This window comes from Chiloscyllium plagiosum, unplaced genomic scaffold, assembly GCF_037043375.1.
Source record: "Chiloscyllium plagiosum isolate Xiang-an unplaced genomic scaffold, Cpla_swu_hap1 HiC_scaffold_36, whole genome shotgun sequence".
Lineage (NCBI taxonomy): Eukaryota > Metazoa > Chordata > Chondrichthyes > Orectolobiformes > Hemiscylliidae > Chiloscyllium > Chiloscyllium plagiosum.
In genome coordinates, this window is record NW_028270174.1 from 33,399,972 (window position 1) to 33,424,873 (window position 24,902).

A 24,902-nucleotide genomic window follows, 5' to 3' on the forward strand; every position below is an offset into this window, starting at 1 on the left:
CATATCTAGATGCGTTTTTCATTGAACATTGTAGTATAGAACCTAAGCATGCCATTCTACCGCCTTTGTATTGACTCATTTCTCAGATAATTTCTCACAACACCGTATTAAGTAAAAATAAATACCATGGCTCCACTGTGAGCCAGTGGTTCTATATATTTTCTCAGTAATTGGGTTAGACTGGATTTGGGTTAGATTGAAAGCTTTCACCATACATATAGCTATATTGGTGAACAGATACTTCAAAATATATTACTTTTGATGAAAATTATTTTGTTTATGAAAGCTTTTCTGTTATGAATAGTGCTCCTTTCAGCACGTTCTATATATCAATAAGGTCCAGTGTCCAAAACATATGAAAAAAGCTGTTTTGTTGGCAGTAAATCTGCTAACGATTGGTCAGAAGTGTGTTTTGATCCTGATGTGTCAGCAAACTAACACCTTTCAAATTAGTCTAGTTTACATTAAAACAATTTTGCAATGGATAATTTGGGATAAATATATTGCATTGTGCCTGCCAATCCTGCTGATTCTGTGACCAATCATCCTCTGCACTACAGCACAATAATGATGTGACCGAAATTAATGTTAAGATTGGGGTTTAATTATGTTGATAGCTCCATGTCACTTTGGTATTTAAAGCTTTCTGAAAAAGCGTTTAGATCATTTTTTTTCTTCAGTGCTGTCTGGCAACAGAATTTCCTGTGAGAGCATAATCCAAAAATCCTATTTTGCTGTTGTTTGTTTATTGCTGTATTTTCTACCAACCTCATTATCATATGTGGGAATATAAAAATGGGCACAAACAGACAAGAATTAATATTAAAAACTGGGACATGATGAAGACACTGAACTCAGCATATATTCATTTTGATATAAGAAAATTAAAGTTTCAAGGTACGATTTACCCACAGCTTTATTTGTTGTAAATTATTTGGTAGCCAGTTGGAGTCACATGAACGACTATCTGCACATGTACTCCAGTTGGCTTATGTCTTAGTGATGGTTGTTATATTCTCTTCATCTGTTATATCTCTTAAAGATAGAACCATTGTATTTTACTGTGGGGTAGATTGACTAACAAGACCCTGTCTCTGCTGAAGCCCTGCAATTTCCAAAGTTTTTTTATGTCATGGTCTTCTTGGTAGTAGTCAAATAAGTGTTGAAATTATGTGGTAAAGACATGAATTATGCATGAAGTACACAAACGAATTCATCTTGAATTTGTTTGTTAGAAAATGAATGATATTCTTTCCTTCCTTAAAGTGAACAGCATCATAATGAAGAAGATCATTGACAATTTTCTTTACCAGGAATCTGACCTTAGAGGCCAAAAGTGTTACATTATGAAGTTTAAAATTACACAATACCAGGTTATATCCATCTGGTTTATTTGGAAATACAAGGTTTCGGAGTGCTGCTCCTTCGTCAGGTAGTGAGTGAAGTTTAACTTTGTCCACCCTAGTCCAACACTGGCACCTCCACATTATGGAGTTTATAAAATTACATTTTGGAACTGTATCTTTAAGGTAAAACATAAGACCAGTTCTGAATACTCCTTGTCAATGGACCTGAAGCCGTTAAAGATCAAAGGAAGATCTAGATTATGTTACAATAATGATGAGGTAAAGTGTCCATGATTGAAGATAATGGCAGCAGTTATTGAGTTTACAGTGGGTACTCTGAGTCTTCCAAAGTTCCAAAAGGTGCTGTAAGTATTGAGTTGTAAACCATTATGCTGTATACCATTTGTGTACTTCATGCATAATTCATGTCTTTACCACATAATTTCCACACTTATTTGACTACTACCAAGAAGACCATGACATAAGATAGAAACTTTGGAAATTGCAGCGCTTCGGCAGAGACAGGGTCTTGTTAGTCTTTTAAGATTAAAGGGAGTAGGGATCATGAACAGCTAATGAGCATTTCTAAATGGATACAAGGCCAATGCATTTCATGTTGCCATGAGAGAAACTTATTTTTGAGATCAGGTTGCAGGCTTCCCTGTAAATCAATGAATATCACATGCAGACAAAGATTTTGTGTGGTTAGCAGAGAGCAGAAGCTGCTTGGCTCTCCTAATTACCTCAGGTAGATGTGAGAGGAAGACATCTCTAGTTATAAGAGATACATCCTGCAGCTATCTAAAGATTCTGGATAATTTTTACCTGGTATGGCCATCAGGGAAGAATCATCAGGAGAGGGTTAACTACTGGTGGTAGATTTAGGAAACAGTCCAAAAAGTTAAAGTAACTTTGAAGACGTTCACGTGAAATTATTACTTTGTAAGATGAGAAAGATGAGTTAATTTGAAGCAGGATGCATTTGTGGACTTTTTAAGGACTGTAATTTTGAAGGAGAGTGTGATGGTGTGATAAGTATAGTATAGGAGCATTCTGTGCTTTTAAAGTAGAAGTTGTCTATAAAAATAATGCAGATTTGTAATGTTTTTAGTAATTTGTTGCAGTAAGAATCTTAATCTTTATGTTATCCTTTTCAGCTACTAAGTGGAACGTCAAATCTCTTTTTAAACATTTTTAGTCTCTTTGGAGATCACAACAAATGAAACATAAAGATAAGTCTTAATTGGTTTATTTTGCAGTGAAGACACATTAGTTGAGACACTGCAGGAAAGTCGAAGCCGCTGGAGATCAATCCGGATCATGTATATCACCATGTTCCTCAGTAGTATAGGTAGGTACCTTTCTCAGACTTAATCACTGAAGCCCATCTTCATTTTAGATGTAAAGATTAATTGTAACTGGACCACTCTTTATTGAGTACAAAGATTTAAGCTGACATTGCAGCGTAGTAACGAGGGAGTTCTCAGTAAGAGATGTTATCTTTTGGATGAGACATTAAACCAAAGCCTTGTTTGTCTTCCACTTGGATATAAAAAAATTGACACATTTCAAAGAAGACCAGGGGAATTATCACTTGTGTCAATTATCTATCATTCAACCTCACTGAAAATCCCAATACATTTGGTTACTGCTGTTGCTGTAGTTGAGGTTATATGTAACTTGGCTGCTACTTTTCCTATACTACAACAGTGACTACAGTTCAAAAGTACTTAATTGGCTGCAAAGAGCTTTGGGATATTCTGAAGTTATGAAAAATACCACATAAATGTAAGATTTTTCTGTAATCTTAGGACAGCAAACATATTTAAGAATGTACTTCCATATTCATTCCATTCTACTACTTTTTTTTAACATCATTGACCTATTCTTCTTTCTGGAACTCCATTAAGTTGACACTTTTCATTAGCATTTAGTTTTTTTCTTCCTCCTGCTCTGTTTATTTTCAAAACCTTCTGTTCTCTGCAACCCAGGGAAAAGACAGAGTTTTTAATCCCCTGCTTTTCAGGTGATCGTATTTAAGGCAGGTCTGCCATCTAATATATTTATCTTTATAAAGTCCCTGATTGCTGAAGAATTATCATTGTTGCTCTCTAACATTCTGAACACTTTGTGGGCGGCACAGTTGCTCAGTGGTTAGCACTGCTGCCTCACAGCGCCAGATACCTGGGTTTGATTCCACCCTTGGGTGACTGTCTGTCTGTGTGGACTTTGCGCATTCTCCCTGTGTCAGCTTGCGTTTCTGCTGGATGTTCCAGTTTCCTCCCACAGTCCAAAGGTGTGCAGGCTAGGTGAATTAGCCAAGCTAAATTACCCCATAGTGTTCAGGAATGTATAGGTTAGGTGCAGTAGCCATAGGAAATGCAGGGTTAAAGGGATAAGGTAAGGAATTGGTCTAGGTGGAATACTCTTCGGAGGATCGGTATGGACTTGTTGGGCTGAATAGCCTGTTTCCCCACTGTGGGAATTCTATGATTCAATGTAGATTGCACTGTATTTTGTAATGTACCATGTATCCTTAATTCTTGATGCATCTTAAAATGAGTGACTTGCACTGGAGCACCAATGAGATCTCAGCACTTAGACAGAAGTAGCCATTAGGGGCAGTTGGAAAGGAAATGTTGGACCAGGATCACTATTAAATACTTCCTCAGAGTCTTTGAGTCATACAGCACAGAAATAGACACTCCAATCGTCCACGTAGACCAAGTTTGCCAAACTAAACTAGTCCCACTTGTCTCCATTTGGCCCATATCCTCTAAACCTTTCCAATTCATGTACCTGCCCAAATGTCTTTTAAATGCTGTAACTACCTGTATTTACCACTTCGCCTGGTAGTTTATTCCATCCTCTGTCTGTAAAAGATCCCCCTTCGGTCCCTTTTAAACCTTTCTCCTCTCACCTTAAAAATATGCCCCCTTGTTTTGAACTCACACACCCCAGGGAAAAGATCTTTGCTATTCACCTTATCTATGACCCTCATGATCTTATATCCTACTGGTCTCTTATCCAAGGCATCATTGCTATAGTGCAGGAAACAGATTGCTGAGCTGTCACCACAAAGACATGTGTTTCTTTACCCCTCCAAATACAGAGGATGGTATTTTAAAGACATGGATTTTTATGATATTGAGAACACTACACAGATGTCTGAAAATGGTAAGCAGGACCTGGATATGGAGGTCCCGCCTCCTTTTCTGACATTTAATTTTTGGTTGCAGAGAGAAGGCGACACACTGTGATTCAAACATAGGAGGGAAATCTGTATTCAGCAGGGCCATTTGAAGTTTGTGCTAAGTTCAAATAGAACCTAAATTTTCCAAGGGTCTTAACCTGCAACTTGGAAATTACAAATTAATGGAGTGCCCATAACTATTCTTGAAGGACAGATTATGCCACCTCTTTTTAAACAACCCCTGCTCTTTAAAGTTGAACTAAAACAGGATTAATCTGCCAGTGAAAGGTTTTAAAATGTCTGCAGACTGCTTTGATTGACAGACCATTGGTGTAGCATAGAAAAAAAATTGCTTTGCATGTCTGCAGTTCCAGAAGAGTTCTTCGTTAACAGTTTTGAAGACCTATCATTATGGATGCTGGTTGAGTTTCAAAATCTACAGTTATCTTGGCAGGGGCTAAGATCACATTTTGATTGACACTTTCAAGAGACTATTAAAGGAATAGCTGTCTTTGTGAATTAAAATTTGTTTTTAAGATCGATTGAATACTAGAGGAAATCTAAAAGCTTTGACTGGGTTTCATTGTTCAGGATGTTTTGTCACTGTCCAGTGTGTAAGAATGAAAGTTCTGTTAGATTGTTGTAAGTTTATTATTTTTTCATCTCTGCGTAGCTCATGAGGTCTGATCATAAGTGATACAGGATAGGTGGCTATGGAGGTACCTTGGGGATATGAGGGAGTATAGGGGTGGGTGGAAGGGGTCAAAGTCCTAGACACCCAAGACAGGCCTTATAGCCTGCTCACCCCTGCATTTGCAAGCTCAGGATCAGCTTCTGGGGTCACTAGGCTTGATTTCAGCTTGCCCTGGCCACTCTGGAATGAAAATCGGGCCTGATGGGGCCATTTGAAACCATGGTGGATCTGCCATGTGGATGAATTTCCCTCCGTGAGTTACCTGTCTCAGTAATGAAAATCTGGTTGGTGATCTTAAGATACTGTTGCAATCGTGTTTAGTACCATTTAGATTTAACTTTCCCTTATAGTTGACAACTTTATATATTATGAACTCAGCTTAATCTTTATTACTTACCACCAAAACTCTTGAAGGTTCATTCCACATCTGTAAGGTCCAACCCAAGGTTATCCATAGTTTTCTGAAATTAGTTTAATTTTCCATGGTATTCCAACTTCCTTCATGTTGTAAGGTTTATGGGAATCCTACGATTAGACTTTGTTATGTGACCTTAAAGTTTGCCAAAAAAACCTCATGTGAACTCTTCAGTCCTTGCCGTTGCTTTGGACATATGGAGATTGCATTTTCCCCTCTCTATTCCCACATCTTCTGTATAGCTCCTTCCAAGTTAACTATTAAAGTTAACTGCTTTCTGCCTTAAGGCTTTGAGGATTTCTGTAGATTTCCTCCTCCATCTTCCACCTGCCTTCTCCCTCTCAAATTCCAAATTCAACTTGCTTCTCCCAGGCAAATTCTATGCCGTAAGTGATTAAGTTAGTACGTTGTCTGCTTAAATGTAGATCTGACTAACATTAATTGCCTTTGGTTCTTCCACTCTGTAATCGGGAACATACACCAAGACCAAAACTACAACTGCCTCTCTGTCCCCAAATTGAACTATTTTCTTCTGTCAGGGTGAATACACACAAGCAAATTAAACAAGACAACCTTCTATCCCTATGCATCATCTCCATGATTACATGGCAAGGTTTGGGATATTCTTAAGGGAAATGTAAACATATAATGTTAATTTCAACACAGCGCTCTCTCACTCTGTAACTCATACGAGTAATTTATATTGCTCATGGAGTTTTATGACCATTTCTTCAGCATCCATGGATCCATTACAAGCTCAGAGACGGATTAGTCATTCTTTTAAGTTTTTCCAATATCTATTGTGACACTATGAGCAAACACAAGCTACCTTTAAAGTGAAATAAACCCAGACTTGCATTTACACTGAAGTTGATTTTACCAGTTTCTCAACTGGGTACCCAGAGATTCAGTGATGGTAATGCCATTGAATTTCGAGTAGCAATTATTAAAATTTCTCTTGTTGGGGATAGTCAATGCTTGGCAATTGTGTGGCACAAATAGTACTTGCCATTTATCAGCCCAAATCTAAATATTGTCCCAGTCTTACTGCATTTGGACATGGACTGCTTCACTATCTGAGAGTTACAAACAATGCTGAATATTGTATATCATCAGCAAACATCGCCACCTCTTAACTTTAATGATGAAGGGAAGATTATTGTCAATTGACATAGGCCACTGATTTCTGAGATGGCAGGACTGACGTATGAAGAGAGCCTGGATTGGTTAGGACTATGTTCACAGGAGTTTAGAAGAATGAGGGTGCATCTCATGGAAGCCTATAAAATTCTAACAGGACCAGACCAGGTAAATGGAGGATGTTCTTAATGACCAGGGAGTCCAGTATCTGATTCACTGTCTAAGGATAAAGAGTAAGCCATTTAGGACTGAGATAAGGGGAAATGTCTTCACCCAAAGAATGGTGAGTCTTTGGAATTCTCTACCACAGAAAGCAGTTATAGAGTCATAGAGATGTACAGCATGGAAACAGACCCTTCAGTCCAATCTGTCCATGCCGACCAGATATCCCAACCCAATCTAGTCCTGCCAGCACCCAGCCCATATCCTTCCTATTCATATACCCATCCAAATGCTTCTTAAATGTTGCAATTGTACCAGCCTCCACCGCAGCTCATTCCATACACTTACCACCCTCTGTGTGAAAAAGTTGCCCCTTAGGTCTTTTTTATATCTTTTCCCTCTCACCCTAAACCTATGCCCTCTAGTTCTGGAGTCCCCGATCCCAGGGAAAAGACTTTGTCTATTCATCCTACCCATGCCCCTCATAATTTTGTAAACCTCTATAAGGTCACCTCTCAGCCTACGACGCTCCAGGGAAAACATCCCCAGCCTGTTCAGCCTCTCTCTATAGCTCATGTTTTCAAAAAGAGGTTAAATATGTTTATTAGAACTAAGGGATCAAAGGTAGATGGTTGCTTTTCGGGCTGCAGGCCTGTGACCAGTGGTGTGCCACAAGGACCGGTGCTAAGACTATTACTTTTCATCATGTATGCAAATGATTTGGATATGAATACAGGAGTCTGATTAGTAAGTTTGCAGATGTCAGCAAAATAGGTGGTGTAGTGGACGGTAAAGAAGATTATCTCTGTACAACGGAACCTTGATCAGTTGGGCCAATGGGCTGAGGATTGGCAGATGGAGTTTAATTTTGATAAATGTGAGATGTTGCATTTTGGTAAGACAAACCAAGGTAGGACTTGTACAGTTAATGTTAGAACTCTGACCTTTGTTGCCAAACAAAGAGACATAGAGTGTAGGTGCACAGTTCCTTGAAAGTGGAATTGCAGGGAGACAGGATGGTGAAGAATGCGTTTGGCACACTTAACTTCATTGGTCAGAATGTTGAGTATAGGAGTTGGGATGTCATGTTACTGCTGTATTGTACATTGGTGAGGCCACTTTTAGAATACTGCATACAATTCTGGTCGCCCTTCTATAGGAAGGATGTTGTTTCACTTGAAAGGGTGCAGAAAAGATTTACAAGGATGTTGCTGGGATTGGAGGATTTGAGTTAGAGAGAGGCTGAATAGGCTGGGCCTATTTTCCTTAGAGCGCGGAAGCTGCTGGGTGACCTTGTAGAGGTTATAAAATCATGGGAGGCATGGATAGAGTGAATAACCAAGGTCTTTTTCCGAGGGTGGGAGAGTCCAAAACAAGAGGGTTTTGGTTTAAGTTGAGAGAGGAAAGATTTAAAAGGATCTAAAGGGCATGTGTATGGAACAAGCAGTAGAGGAAGTGGTGGGGGTGGGTACAATTACAACATTTAAAAGGTTTTTGGGTTTGTATGTGAATAGGAAGGGTTTTACAGGGATATTGGCCAAATGCTGATAAATGGGACAATGTCTGATTGGGATATTGGGTCGAGTAGGACCGAAGAGTTTGTTTCCGTGCTACATAACTCTGACTCAATGACTCTATTTTCCTTCTGTTTAAATTTTAATTCCTAAAACAAAAGTTATATTCTAAAAGATATAAATTATAAACTAGATTTGCCCAAATATAAAATGTAACTGTATTAATTTGATTTATATATTTAAGAAACATTAATTTTAATATAAATGCCTTTGTTATTAAAAGAAAAGGCTGTTCTGCTAGATCTAGTAAATGATCTCTTTTCCTGCAGGTTTCTCGATTGTAATATCTTCAATATGGCCATTTCTTCAAAAGGTTTGTTACTTTTAGGCATTTCTTATAATGGAGTTGAACAATAATGTAGTTCTCTGTGAATTATAGTTTTCAGTAAGTTTATAATGTTGAACCTATTTAAGCTGTCCACCTCGCTTCTGAATATATCTTTGCCTGTACGTCAGAATATTATAGGTGCTGGTGTCCATTGCAGAGTAGCTGTTATGAATTCATGTGGTACAACAGTGACTACAGTTCAAAATATACTTAACTGGCTGTTAAGTGCTTTGGGAAATCCTAAGATTGTGAACGGTGCTATTAACTGTCCGTGCTTTTCATTTTTTTTCTCTCTTGAATTTCTGATATATATCTTTATTTGAAAACTATGTTGCACCATATGAATGTTTCCTTTTTATTGATATCCTTGATTATCTGGAGGAGGGAGGGCTGTTTAAAACCCATCATGTTGACTTTCCTTTATACCATAGAGCTGCCACTAGCCTGTGATTTGAAGATTGCAGTTTGAAAGTGAGCCTGATTGGCTGTCACACAGGTAGTAATGATACTAACATTATGCCTAAACAGGACACCCGTTGCTGCCAAAGTTAGAAGAATGTCATTAAATATGAAGTGGTAAACTTGTACTGAAGTGTCAATTAGAGTGAAAATAGATGAAAAAATGTTTAATAGCGAACCTGATAAGACATCATTTTGAAAAGGCATGAAATTGAGTTACTTTCAGAAAGTTGCTTTAATGTTGTCAAATTCTTCTTTACTACAGGTGGATAAAACTGCAGACACTAGTTTCCTTGGATGGGTTATTGCTACTTACAGTCTGGGGCAGATGGTTGCTTCTCCATTGTTTGGTGCATGGTCGAATTACAGACCAAGAAAGGAACCACTTATTGTATCAATTTTTATTAACGTTGCTGCAAATGTACTTTATGGCTATGTACACACCTTTCCATCGCATAATAAGTACTATATGCTGCTTAGTCGGGCATTTATTGGATTTGGAGCAGGTAAGACCAAGCTTGTGAAAGAAAAACAAATAACGCTACTAGGAAATTTAACAAAATGGACAAATTCCAGTGTAAAGACTAAATTTATTGGGATGAAATATAGGTTATGTTAGTTCTGTGGGTTTTGATGTACAATACATATAAACAAGTACTCTGAAAGCTTGTTAGGCTTTAGTTAGAGCTTGACTATTTGGGTTTGATTTATATATCCTTCCCTGGAATTATTATTATCCACTTGTTTTTCTCAGTGTTTTTGTGTATCATCAGAACCATTTCAGCTCCAAAAATAGTTTTAATTGGTTGCTTTGCTTATGATTTCCACAGACAATTCTGCACACAGCTTAGGTTAGTAGTGTGAGATTTTGTAAATCATTTTTGAAATGAGAATTCTTTTCTCCTGGGTGATCAGACTCTGAACATGATGCTAATCGGTCTTTTCCAATTTTTAGTCATTGAGTTTAACATATATCATGAGGCCTCAGAGCCAGGAGCAGTATTTACATTTCTTTATTCCAGGAACTTTTACAAAGAGAATGTAATGCCTACATGAATTCATTAACAATTTCATAATCATATGATGGTGTAGTGTTAGCATAACATAAAATTAAACTCATTATTTCAAATTTTCTAATTCAGTTGCAATTCAAAAACAGTAACCATCTCAATGCAGGAGGGCTACTTTTGAAAAAAGAATGAATTTGTGCATGTTGGGCCCACTCAGGCATATTTGTGTATAGATATTAGACTAAGTGTTAAAACACATTTCTGTTTCTTGATGTATTGTTTTTTGTTTTAGGAAATGTGGCTGTTGTACGATCATATGTTGCTGGTGCAACTTCACTTCAGGAAAGGACCACTGCCATGGCAAATATCAGTGCTAGTCAAGCACTGGGTTTTATACTTGGGCCAGGTACAAACCTTGAATTTGGCTGTTAGCAAGTAGGTACTGATAAAGTTCTCAAATGGATACATTACCATCAACACTTCCCTTTCCTCTTGCTATTTGTTTCCTTCTAATCCATCCAATGTACTCGAGTTATATGATTTCCAGTCGATGTTGGGGAAGTTAAAGTACCCCATAATGGCCAACCTGTTCCTTTCACTCCTATCCAGAATCTTTTGCCAATCCTCTCCTCCACATCCCTGGAACTTTGTGGAGGCCTATAAAATGCTCCCAGCAGTGTGACCTCTCCTCTCCTGTTTCTAACCTCAGACCATATCACCTCAGGAGACGAGTCCTCGTCAAAAGTTCTTTCAGCCACCGTTATGCTATCCTTGACTAACAAAGCCACACCTCCCCCTCTTTTACCACCTACCCTGATCTTAATGAAAGATCTAACCTGCAACATCCATTCCTGACCCAACTCTATCCATGCCTCTAAAATAGCCACAACATCAAAGTCCAGGTGCATCCATGCGGCAAGCTCACCTGCATTATTCCAGATACTCCTGGCGTTGAAGTAGACACACTTCAAACCAGCTTGCTGTCTGCCAGGACACTCCCGTGACCATGAAAACCTGTCCCTGTCCTCCCTACTCTCATTCTCCTGTGTACTGGAACTACACTACAGGTTCCCATGCCCCTGCTGAGCCAGAGGAAGTAGTGGATATATGAATAGGAAGGGTTTAGAGGGATATGGGCCAAGTGCTGGCAGGTGGGACTAGATTAGGTTGGGATATCTGCTCGGCATAGACAAGTTGGACCAAAGGGGCTGTTTCTGTGCTGTACATCTCTATGACTCGATGACTACATGACTGTTTAAAGGCTCAAAGGTGAATTATTGTTTGTTTGTGGTGGGTTTTCACTTTCAGAAAAAGTTATGTTCACTTGTGTAATCCATTTTTAATAATTGTGCACCATTTCGCATTATACGTTAAGTAAATTTTTTTTATGTTGATGGTCAGCAACAGGAGAACCACAGAGTTCATTACCTGTATATGCTAATGATTATGAAGATATTTAAATAGCTTTTCTAAACTTATTTTGGTTTAGCTCTACAGGCTGCTTTGACAAGCATTGGACAGACAGGAGTGTCTTGGCATTTAATTGACCTTGAGTTGAACATGTATACTGCCCCGGCATTCCTTGGAGCTTTCCTGGGTGTGGCGAATATTGTACTTATTGTTGCTTTATTCAGGTAAGTATTAATGAATCCTTTGTTTTACCAATTTCCATGACATTCATAACAAGGTGGTGGTAATAATTATATCCTGGGCTTGTTTCTGCAATTTTTTCTCATATAATGCTTTCCTATGCTTGTTGTTAAAATTTTATTCGAGGATTTTATGAGCAGAGACTTTATAGCAAAACCTGTTTTTTTATATATATATATAACTCCCTTCTTCAGAGAGTCTCTTCCCTTGGGTGAGATTTATCATGGTGTGTGCTCCTTTCAGAGATCTGTTATTTCTCACCTGTGTTCCTTTGTGACCAGTTACCTGATGTGTCGATGTGTAATAATAATCTTTCCCCTCCAACCCCTCTTAATACGATTATGTTCCATCAAAAGGATGTGGGATTGTATCCAAGACTCCCCTGCTTTTTGAATCCTTTTGGAGAAGAAAGTACATTAAATGGAATCGTATTTCATTACCTGGTGTTTGAAACAAGGGTAGAATCCAAGAGTAAGTAATCTGCGGACAGTCCTGGTTGGGAAAAGGGGGATGAAATGGTCTGGTGCAAAATAAAATAGACATGTGAAACAAGTAAAGCTGTTGAGACTTAAGATTGTGGCTGTGGCAAGGCAGCAGAGTTAATGTCTGAGATTAAATTTAGTTCGCACTGGTGTAAAGAAGCCTTTTTCTCCTTACTTCTTGCCTGTGAATTGTGTTTGAGTCATTATCAGCTAGCAGGAAGGGATCCACATCACAAAATTAGTAACCTTGTTCAGGATGCCACATCAGTAGAGTAGCAGTGTTTTTACATCCAGAGGAGAAGTGCCAGGATGTTATCCAGGATGGAAAGTCAGTTATGTGGAGAGACAGAACAGGCAGGATTTGTTTTCTCAGGAGCAGACGACATTGGGGGGGGGGAGTGAGGGGATATGAGAGGCATAGATAGGGTAGGTTGTGAAAATCTTTTGCCTGGAGGACATAAATTTAAAGTAAGGTTAAGTGGCTTAGAGGGGATATCAGGAAAGATTTTTTCACCCAGAGAGTGGTAGAAATATTGAATATACAAGCCTGACAGGGTGGAGGAGGTACTCTTGGAACATTGAAGAATTATCTGGATGAGTACTTAAAATGTCAGGGCACAATAGGCTATGGACCAAATGCAGGTAAATGGGATTAGTATAGTTTGGTGTTTGTTGGTTGGCATAGACATGGTGGGCAGAAGGGCATGTTTCTATGCTGTATTACTCTTGACTCTACAATTGATAAGGAATGCTCAGTGCTAAAGTAGAGTCTGAAATATGTTCCATTTACCACCTCTAACACTTTTCACCTTGAATATAAAAGTACAAAGATTTTACACACACATGCACACACAAATGCGCATGCACACACAATCATGAAAGTTAGCATTGTTGTATCCAATTTATCTCTTAAAAGAAGAGATTTCATGGGATTTAAATATTTTAAAATTCTAAAAAATAACTTATAATCTCAGTGTCATTACCTCTGAGGCTTTCCATTCTCTCATTATGTTGAAGCCTGTCCTATAATGTTATGGTCATTAAAAAATTGCGAATTTCATTTTAATACAAAACAGTCCATCTTTGCTCTTCACTGAAGTAGCTGCTTTGTTCCCACACAGCCTGTTTCCATGTCTCAAAATAGAGTTGTTTTAGATGTGAAAACTGTTTGTTGGTATTTCAATAAGTTTCTCGCCCATGTCAACCATGCTACAAATGCTTATCTCTGAGCTAGAATGCTTCTGCAATTCTTTGTCACACATTAGGTTAAAGAAAACTTTTTAAAGCGTAACTATCTCTTGTCAAGTCCAGCATTGAAAACATATTAATTCCGTATTCACTGTTGAAATGGAGAAGATTTGACAGAAATGTGTGGAGTATACACAAGTAGAATTAAATGCAGAAACCCAAAAGCTGTTATCAGAGATGCTTGAGTTTCTTCTCACAGTGTGATGTTGTTGTTCTTGTGAATGGACTAGATATTGACATAACTTTAATTGTGCAAATTTGAAATACTTGTACTAGTAGCCTGTTAATGCATTTGCAGGTTTTTGAATTTTTAGCAGCCTGATAATTACTACTGAAGTGCATTCCTGCATTTCAAAATTACTGTGGTGTCTCATTTCCTCAGAGGAGAATTAATGTTATAGTGTCAAACATGTTAGGAATCTTTTTCAGGCTTCTCCTTTTATCTCTTTGCTAATCTACTTTATATTTTCTGCTTGATATCATCTCATTTGGATGCTGTGTGGTTCATTGAAGGTATTTCTATCCACTTGGTTTAAAAGCCTTGCTAATGCTTGTCCTGTTCATACAAACATCCTGTAGCTGTGCTGGAAAAGATGTTGGATGAGACAGATTTTCCACCAATGAGCCCACAAAATATGTGGCACGTGTCAGCGAGGTGAATGGCGATTGACATTCCTTTGCTGTGGAGTGCAAAATCCCGACCTTGTAGCAAATTGGCCATTATAGACTTTTTATTTCAAAGGTGTCTGTACCAGTTTTCAATTTTAAAATGTCATTCAATCCAAATTACAATCCTTCAAACCTCTTCAAGAAAACAAGCTTTTATTTAGAACAAAGGTTAAACTTAAATATTTGCTTTTCTCCCCAGGGAGCATTGTGTTGTCGACTTAGATAGAATGAAAACTATAAATGGCAATATCCAAGGTAACTCATTCACATTTCCCTGAGGGTTTTTGCACTGTCAAATTATTAATGTATGGCTAGTGTCTACTGGAGTGATTCTTTGTTTTTTTTTGTGTAGGCAGTTCTGAGGTACTTGAAAATTCCTACGATGGAATTGATCTGATTGCAGTGGTGTCATTGAACAGTCTGTTCTTCATCATCCTATTTGTATTTGCTATCTTTGAAACGTAAGTGTTATCTTTCCTATTTTCAGCTAGCTAATTAGTTTCTGTTTAGCCTGGAATCTTTTCTATTAATTCCTGGGATGTAGGTGGTGGTGGTGGTGGAAAGAATAGCATGTATTGCTCAACTCTCTATTTGCCCTTGAGAAGGTAGTGATGACCTCTGAGATAGTCCATTGACTACAGGTAAACTCACACTGCTGTTAGCAAGAGTTCCAGGCCTTTGAGGTAGCAACAGTGATGGAAAGGTAAAATTGTTCAAAGTCAGAATGATATGTTTGGAGGGGTATTTGTGTATAATTTTGATCCCATGTGTCTGCTGTGGTGTTTCCTCCGGCATTTATAGTGGTCTGTCCCTGTCGCATCCGGTTGTCAGTTTCAGCTGTCTGCTGTAGTGGCCGGTATATTGGGTCCAGGTCTATGTTGCATCAAGACACTGTTCAAAAGGGCCACAACACACTGCAGCACACCAGAACTGCAAAAAGAGGAAGAGGAACACCTATACAAGGTATTCGCAAAAAACGGATATCCTCGCAATTTCACCAACAGATGCCTAAGGGAGAGACAACAGAACGAGCACATGCCGCAACCCAAAGGACTAGCCACACTACCATACGTCAAAGAACATCTCTGAAATGACAGCCAGACTACTGCGACCACTAGGACTTATAACAGCACACAAACCAACAGCCACCCTCAGACAACAACTCACCAAAACTAAGGACCCGATACCCAGCATGAGCAAAACTAACGTAGTGTACAAAATCCTATGCAAGGACTGCTCAAAACACTATATAGGACAAACAGGAAGACAGCTAACGATCCGCATCCACGAACATCAACTAGCCACGAAACGACACGACCAGCTATCCCTAGTAGCCACACACGCAGACGACAAGCAACATGAATTTGACTGGGACAATACTACCATTATAGGGCAAGCGAAACAAAGAACAGCCAGGGAATTCCTAGAAGCTTGGCACTCATCCACAAACTCCATCAACAAACACATCGACCTGGACCCAATATACCGGCCACTACAGTGGACAGCTGAAACTGACAACCGGATGCGGCAGGGACAGGCCACTATAAATGCCGGAGGAAACACCACAGAAGCGCTTCACAGGAGGCTCCCAAGCACTGAGGATGTCACTGAGGATGCAACAAAAACTTTCAGCTCGGCGAACAGAACCACAGCAACGAGTACCCGAGCTACAAATCTTCTCACAAACTTTGAACTGAAGAGAGATTCCCTGAATAAGTTACTGTATAATTAGAAACATCTCTTAAAATATGCAAGATTTTTCAGGTTTTATATGGCTAAATATTTAGTATATGTTTGTAAAATGATTTCCTTTTTGAATTCTTCACAGGATAGCCACCCCATTAACCATGGATATGTATGCATGGACTGCAAAGCAGGCAGTCCTGTACAATGGAATTCTACTGGTGGGTGTTGGTGTAGAATCCATTGTTGCTTTTATGATAACAAAGCTTCTTTCGAAAAGGTAGCCATATAATGAATTGTTTGAAAATAGTTTCATTATTTTAAAATTTTGGTTTATTATAATATCTGTTTGCTTTGTCTGCTTTACAGATTCAAAGATCATTTGTTGCTGCTTGGAGGATTTGTTATCATTTTCCTTGGGTTCTTTGTTTTGCTACCTTGGGGAAATCAGTACCCTCCAATCCAGTGGACAGGTACCATTTGATTTGTCTTCAACTGCTGAAGGACTTAGTATTTTCTTTTTAGTATTAGTGTACGTGCAATGTGCCTTCATGGTTATTTCAGTTGTTAAATGTGCTGATTGTTTTCGGGTCTTTTTGGTGTATTTTATATGTTTTACTTAGCTCTTTGGCCAGTAAAACATTTTTCAAATTGCTGGAAATTTTCAGAATAGTAAAATACCAGTAAAGCTTACTATCTTTTGACTAATTTCTATTCAAGAACATTTTCTGAAAATAACTCAAAGTACTTCTGAATTCAGTCAACTTGGCACAACATTTAAATTCTAGGAGGAACGCAGTCAAAATAATTTAACCACACTGTTGTTGAGGAAGGAGATCAGCTTGCTAGCAAAAAAATAAGTGGTACTTGTTTCATTTGTTTGAAAGGGGATGGGCTTTTGATTTTCAACTAGATGATTATGCATTTGTTGGAGTTAAAGGTGAATTACTCTGATTACTGTTTAGAAGGACATTAAGTGCCAAAAGTGCCCTGAATTGTTAATTTGCACAAGTGATTTCTTTTTGTGAACAGCCATGGTTCTAGCTTCTCTCGATTATTTTTTGGCTCATCTGGATATGTAGTCATGAAAATATGATTTATAGGGTAATTTAAATAACCATTAATTTTAATTTGCATGGTAAAATGCACCAGCAACATTTGTTTGAGATCTCTACAAGCAATTTCCATTGCAGAAGGCTGCTCTTCTTTTTGTGATATGGTTTGGGAGTCTGTTTGAGGCCTCAGTTGCTTATTTGAAAAGTTCACTGAGCCTTGGGTACAACCACCTGGTGAAGGAGCAGCGCTCCAAAAGCTCATCTCTCCAAATAAACCTGTTGGATTATAACCTGGTGATGTGAGATTTTTAAATTTTGTCCACCCCAGTCCAACACCAGCTCCTCCAAAACATGACTTGGGCATAACAAATTTTGAACTGTTGTAGAGCAGAATTTCCCAGTGTTTGAATAACCAGGATGATGGCTATAGTCCAACAGGTTTATTTGGAAGCACTAACTTTCCAAGCACTGCTTTTTCATCAGGTGGTTGAACATAGAACATGAAGAATACAGCGCAGTACAGGCCCTTCGGCCCTCGATGTTGCGCCGATCTAAGCCCACCTAACCTACACTAGCCCACTATCCTCCATATGCCTATCCAATGCCCGCTTAAATGCCCATAATGAGGGAGAGTCCACCACTGCTACTGGCAGGGCATTCCATGAACTCACGACTCGCTGAGTAAAGAACCTACCCCTAACATCTGTCCTATACCTACCCCCCCTTAATTTAAAGCTATGTCCCCTTGTAATAGCTGATTCCATACGTGGAAAAAGATTCTCACTGTCGACCCTATCTAAACCCCTTATCATCTTGTACACCTCTATCAAGTCACCCCTAAACCTTCTTTTCTCCAATGAAAACAACCCCAAGTGCCTCAGCCTTTCCTCAAACGATCATACTACCATACCAGGCAACATCCTGGTAAACCTCCTCTGCACCCATTCCAGTGCCTTCACATCCTTCCTATAGTATGGCGACCAAAACTGCACACAATACTCCAGATGCGGCCGCACCAGAGTCTTATACAACTGCAACATGACCTCAGTACTCCGGAACTCAATTCCTCTACCAATAAAAGCCAGTACGCCATATGCCTTCTTCACCGCACTATTTACCTGAGTGGCAACTTTCAAAGATCTGTGTACATGGACACCAAGATCCCTCTGCTCATCCACACTACCAAGTATCCGACCATTAGCCCAGTATCCCATCTTTTTGTTACTCTTACCAAAGTGAATCACCTCACACTTAGCTACATTGAACTCCATTTGCCACCTTTCTGCCCAGTTCTGCAGCTTATCTATATCCCGCTGTAACCTGCCACATCCTTCCTCACTGTCTACAACACCTCCGACTTTCGTATCATCCGCAAACTTGCTCACCCAACCTTCTAACCCCTCCTCCAGGTCATTTATAAAAATGACAAACAGCAATGGTCCCAAAAAAGATCCTTGCGGAACACCGGTAGTGACGGCACTCCAAGATGAACCTTTGCCATCAACTACTACCCTCTGTCTTCTTCCAGCCTGCCAACTCCTAATCCAAACCTCCAACTCACCCTCAATGCCATACCTCCGTATTTTCTGCAGTAGTCTACCATGGGGAACCTTATCAAACGCCTTACTAAAATCCATATACACCACATCTACCGCTTTCCCCTCATCCACCTCCTTAGTCACCTTCTCAAAGAATTCAATAAGGTTTGTGAGGCACGACCTGCCCTTCACAAAACCATGCTGACTATTCTTGATCACATTATTCCTATCCAGATGTTCATAAATCCTATCCCTTACAATTCTCTCTAAGATTTTGCCACAATAGAAGTGAGACTCACCGGCCTATAGTTACTAGAAGCAGTACTTCCAAATAAACTTGGACTATAGCCTGGTGTTGTGCGATTTTTAACTTTGTCCACCCCAGTCCAACACCAGCATCTCCAAATCAAGGATAATGGTGAGAGAGTTGGGAAAATAGTGGAAGATTGGGAAAAAAAGTCTTGAAGTTGAGAAAAAAATAGTACAATTTTCTGCGTAAGAGTTCAATGGCCTGTATCACAATAGAAGAGGAGGATAGCTAGCCGGAAGTCACAAAGAAATCAATTAGATCGGGGACAGGGACTGAATAAAACTAAATTTTTTTTTCCCAAAGAAATTATTGGAATTAGAGTGACAAGTCCTAGGATTTGACTGCTTCCATTCAAGGGTGTTAAGCAAAATAGAGGAGCACACATTGTAGGTACCCGAAGTATAATCTTTCTAAGTTCCCAGATCCAGGAGTCATCCCTCTGGATTGAAATTTGCACATACCTCTCTGCTTTTTAAGAAGAGCAGAAGAGGAATATCAGGGAATTACTGACCAGTTAGCCTAACACCTGCGGGAGGGAGATTGTTGGAGTCTATAACCAAGGATTCAGGGTAACTGAACACCTCATTTTCAGCTAATTAGGGAAAGCCAGCATGGATTCATAACATGGATTCATCCCTATAAAACCTCTTCGAATTTTTTGAACAGGTCACTAATGTATTGATCTTACCCTGTCCACTACATTATATTTATCAAATGCTTTCTGGAAGTCTAAGACTGTTAAGGTAGAAGCCCACAGAACTGAGGGCCAATTGCTGACATGGCTGGGAAATTGGTTGAGTGGAAGGTGACAAAATAGAGATAAAGGGTAGATACTCAAATTGGTAAGCTGTCAATTATGGTGTCCCACAAGGTGATTGGTTAGGGCCTTAATTATTCACTTTTTATTAATGACTTGAATTAGAAGTCGAATCCTTAGTGTGGAAACAGGCCCTTCGGCCCAACAAGTCCCCACCGACCCTCGGGAGAGTAACCCACCCAGACCCCTTTCCCTACCCTAGATTTACCCCTGACTAATGCACCTAGCCTACACATCCCTGGACACTATGGGCAATTTAGCATGTTCATTCACCTAACCTGCACATCTTTGTGATTGTGGGAGGAAACCCATGCAGACAGTTGCCAGAGGCTGGAATCGAACCCAGGCACCTGGCGCTGTGAGGCAGTAGTGCTCACCACTGAGCCACCATGTGACTTGGGTAATGGCATTGTGTCCTTAGCAAGTTTACTATGACTTTCACAGTTCATGGTGGTATTGCCAATGTAAATGATAGCATAACATTACAAAAAGGGGTATTGATCAACTAAGTGAATTGGCAAAACTGGCTGATGGAGTTCAATGTAATGAAGTTGAATTTATCTATATTGGATCAAAAACAGATCAGGGTGCTTTGTAGATGGTATGACATTAACTACAGTGGCTGTCTGAAGTGACTTTAGCATGGTGGCTTAGTGGTTAGCACTGCTGCCTCACAGCACCAGGGACCCAGGTTAGATTCCAGCCTTAGGCGACTGTGTGGAGTTTGCACATTCTCCCGGTGTCTACATGTGTTTCCTCCACGTGCTTCAGTTTCTTCCCACGGTCAAAAGTTGTGTAGGTCAAGTGAATTGGCCAGCTAAATTGCCCAGTGTTAGGTGCATTAGGCAGGAGTAAAAGGGGGTCTAGATAGGTTCCTCTTTGGAGGGTCGGTGTGGACTTATTGGGCCAAATAGCCTGTTTTCACACTGTAGGGAATCTAATCTAACCAGAGATTTGGGGGTTCAGGCACACAAATCTTTAAAATACCACAAACGGATGCAGAAAATGATCAAGCTGGTTAATGGGATGCTGGCCCTTAAATCTAGGAGACTAGAATATAAGAAAGCAGAAGTTATGTTGCAGTTGCATCAAAGCTTTGTTAGACCTCATTTGGAGGACTGTAAGCAGATCAGGCACCACCCCTCAGGAAGGATATATTGGCCTTGGAGGGAGTTCAGTGGAGGCTTACAAGAATGATATCTAGACTTCAGGTATTAAGTTTGAGGAGAGATTATGTTAATTATGGCTGTTTTCTCAAGTAGTTTGAAGATTAAGGACTGATCTGAAAGTGTGCCTTCAAGATATTAATAGGAAAAGACATGATAGATAAAGAAACTCTTTCCACTGGTTGTGGATTCTAGAATTGGGCTGCATAGCCTGAGAATTTGGGCCAGATCGATGTAGAAGTGCTCCCAAACACAGTGATAAAGATTTGGAACTCCCTTCCACAAACAGCAGTGAACGCTTGTTAATTTTAAGTTAAAGATAGTTTAAATTTTTGTTTTGCAAAAGGTGTTAGGGGTCATGGGCCAAAATAGACAAATGGAGTTAGGCCACAGAATGGCAGATCAGGCTTGATGGGTTTACTCCTGCTCCTTTATTCCTGATTGAGAATCTTGCTGGTAAATGGCAGGGAACTGATTAGCTAATTATTTGATATCAAAGCATGCAAATCTCACCTCATTTACACGTGGGTTGCAATTTTCCCAGGTAGCAGATACCGCTCACTGGCATCTTCTGTAGGCTTGCATTTAGGTCAGTGTCCTCAATATCTCAGAGGCATGTTGCATGAGCAGTAATGCCTCTAACCTACCTGCAGAGGTTGGCAACAGCAAAGCACCAATCTCATCACATCTATATTCTATGCTCTTCATCACCGTCATGGCACATCTTTGACTCACTTTTATAAAAGTTTAGTACATTAATACTGAACTTTAGAGCCTGCTGATACATTACATTGCAGTGCTGCTGCCAGCCCACTTTGCAAGTAGGGACACTAACCCCTCTCACCCTGTGCATCGGCGGCGTTAGCTTGCTTTCTTCATGCTCACTGCATTTTGTGCACACATAGGTAGGCAGGTTGTCATGGTTATCAGCAATCATGAGTGAAGAGGGTGAACATGGTGCTTTTAGTGTTGTACTGTGTCAGTTTGGCACTGCACCACGTAACAGCTTACTTGACAAACAAACATATTTCAATAGAGTACTCATTTTGTACACACACAAAGATCATAAGAAATATTCTACACAAACAATCTGCTATTGTGCAAGGGGTGTCAAATCCTGCGCAGTATTCAATTTATCAAAAAAAGTTAGAGGTGGGGAAATACTGGAACAAGGTGGTGAACAGAACATTATTTAAACACAGAAAAACTGCAGAAAGCTGTAACACAAAGGGACTTGGGAGAATTTGTTATGAAACATGAAAGCTAATGGGATATTGACCCTTATTTCAAGAGGTTGGAATATAAGAGTAAGGACGTCTGACTGCAACTGTACAACTTGGTGAGGCCACACAAATAGTATTATGAGTAGCTGAGATGTAACCATTGGAGCCTCCTTATTCTGCACTTGTCTTTTTTCCATAAATTAACAGGTTACCCTTTATAAGCATGAAGCTTACATGGTGAGAAAATGACTAGGGCTGTAATCACAAGGTTGCCATTAAGATTGATCTTGAGCATGTGTAACAATGTATATGTTGACTAAAGAACCCATTGGCAGATTTCTCAACTAAGACATTGAAGAAACATGGTCCATACATACATAAAGCAGTGAGCCATGAGAATGAATCCTATCAATCATGTTTGTCACCACTCTTACACAAGTCCCACACACCTCTGCAATGTGGCTTTGCAGTCATGTAAAGTGGCAGGTCGTTTAGATATAAACCTGGAATTGTCATTATCAACAAAATGTAGTCTGTGCTCATAGTCCTTAAGATTGTAAGATGCAAGAACAGAAATAAGCCATTCAACCTATCAATAGATAGTGGCTGACTGATTATCCTCAACCCCACATTCCTCTGTAACCAGATTCTCTTAGTTTAAAATAAAATCTGTCCATTTCAGCTTTGAAAATACTTAACAACTCAGCCTCAACATTCGTCCGCAGTAAAGAATTCCACAGCTTACTATGCTCAGAAAAGAAATTTCCCTCTGATTTAAATGGCCTCTTAGTCTGGGATTATGCCCTGTGGTCCTGGATTCTCTTACAAGGTGAAACAACCCTTTCTACCAACCCTGAAAAGCCTTGACAGAATCTTGTATACTTCAGTTGGTTGCCTCATTCTTCTATACTAATGAATATAGGCCCAATCTACTCAGCCTCTCTTCATAGGATATTTCCTCCATACCCAGGATCAACCTGGTGAACCTTCCCTAGTTACCTCCAATACCTACATTGGCTCCTTGTTTATTCAAGAACCAAACTGTGCAAAATGTTCTAGCTGATGTCTAACTAGTACCTGGTGTTGTTTTTAGCAAGACTTTCCTATTTTTATACTTCATTTTCTTTGAAATAAAGGCCAACTTTCCCTATGACCCATTGAACAATCTAATGCACAAGGGCTCTAAATCCATCTGTACTGCAGCTTTCTTCATTTAAATATTTGCTCCCTCAATTCTTCCTGCCCAATGCCTAACTTCAAATTTGCCCTAATTATATTCCATCGATCACTTGCCTAACCTATGTATATATCCCTGTGTAGATTGGGTCACCCTTAGTCAAGCAAATTTGAAAAAAGCAAATCTAATTAATGTTTATGATTTAAACCCAGTCGTCTTTGATTCTAGCCCCCACTCTCACATAGACAAACAAAAGTAAGTAGCCACTTCACTTGTCCAGTCTTTACGATTCATAATATCACATGCACACAGGATTGTATCTTGATTTATTGCTGAAGATACTGCTGAATGTAGATATCTCCAGTGGGTGCAGAATATTCAATTGATTTTTAAAACAGAGACTCAATAAATTGATAATGAGCAGATAACCAGGGAGAAATTAAATCTATGTCCTGAGCTTTAACAGCCATAATCCTTCTGACAGAAAACACTTCAAACTTTGACTCTGATTTTTCCATCATTTTCTTTGTCAGACTGATTGATTGCCACCAATATCCCTGCATGGCACCAGTTAATATCCAGACATTAGTCAACTGTTTTGAGCATAATGAATCACATCTGAAACACCTACAGTTTTCTTTGAACAAGAATTAACCTACAGGCTTAGCTTCAAAGAAAGCAGATTTTTTTTAAAAAAGCTGTTGTTTACAGCTCAAAGGTCACCTTCAGCTTCTAGCTCCAAACCAAACAGTGATAAAAAAAGGTCTCGATATATGATAAATAACTGTGGTCCTACCACTGTACCCTGTGACACTCCAATTACAGCTTGCAATCCTGAAAATGACCCCTTTATCCCAATTCTCTATCCATTTCAGTATACTACTCCCAACGCTGTAGGCTCCATTGTCAAATAGCCTAACATATAATACCTTACCAAACAACTTCAATAAACCCAAACATGTCACATATACTGGTTTCCCTTTATCTATTCTGCTTGTTACCTCTTCAAAGAATTTTAAAATGATTTTTATCTTCATGAATATATGCTAGCTTTGCTAGTTTTTCATTTATTTCAAAACACTGTACTATTACATCGATTATAACAGCTTAAATGTTAGTCTAACTGGCCTATAGTTACCTGCTTTTTCCTCTCTGATTTTTGAATAAAAAAGTGTTACATTGACAGTTTTCCAGAATCTAAAGGTTTTTCTTGGAAGACTATAACCAGTGCATCCACTATCTCTAGCTACTTCCTTTAACTTGTCTAGGATGCACCCCATCAGGTCCAGAGCCCTATCAACTTTTAACACCATTGGTTTTTATTTTCTCTCCCCCTTCATTAAAAGCTATTGATTGCAAAAGCACTAAATAGTGCCCTCTACTGGGAAAAATAGAAAGTATTTATTCAACTCCTGAACTCTTCAGAAACTACTTATTTCCCTTGCCTCTTTCTACAGAAGCCTACATTCACACTGACCTTACTCTTCAATGTATTTGTAAAGAGTTCTTGCTGTCATTACCCTCAAATTTTCCCACCCCTCCCTGTTTGCTTTAAACTTGACC

General features: G+C 39.2%; 1 protein-coding gene across 2 annotated transcripts in view; it reads left to right on the forward strand.

The window, feature by feature from the left end:
- mfsd8 (major facilitator superfamily domain containing 8) overlaps positions 1-24,902 on the forward strand; it is a 55,097-nt gene that overhangs the window by 28,075 nt on the left and 2,120 nt on the right. Inside the window, exons 2-10 of one of the 2 annotated variants that reach the window (XM_087980087.1) lie at positions 2,606-2,697; positions 8,794-8,837; positions 9,577-9,817; positions 10,614-10,727; positions 11,811-11,955; positions 14,570-14,625; positions 14,723-14,831; positions 16,199-16,333; positions 16,423-16,526. In XM_087980087.1, coding sequence (XP_087836213.1) covers positions 2,606-2,697; positions 8,794-8,837; positions 9,577-9,817; positions 10,614-10,727; positions 11,811-11,955; positions 14,570-14,625; positions 14,723-14,831; positions 16,199-16,333; positions 16,423-16,526 — 1,040 coding nt within the window. The remainder of the gene's footprint in view (positions 1-2,605; positions 2,698-8,793; positions 8,838-9,576; positions 9,818-10,613; positions 10,728-11,810; positions 11,956-14,569; positions 14,626-14,722; positions 14,832-16,198; positions 16,334-16,422; positions 16,527-24,902) is intronic. The other variant, XM_087980088.1, reaches the window with a different exon arrangement.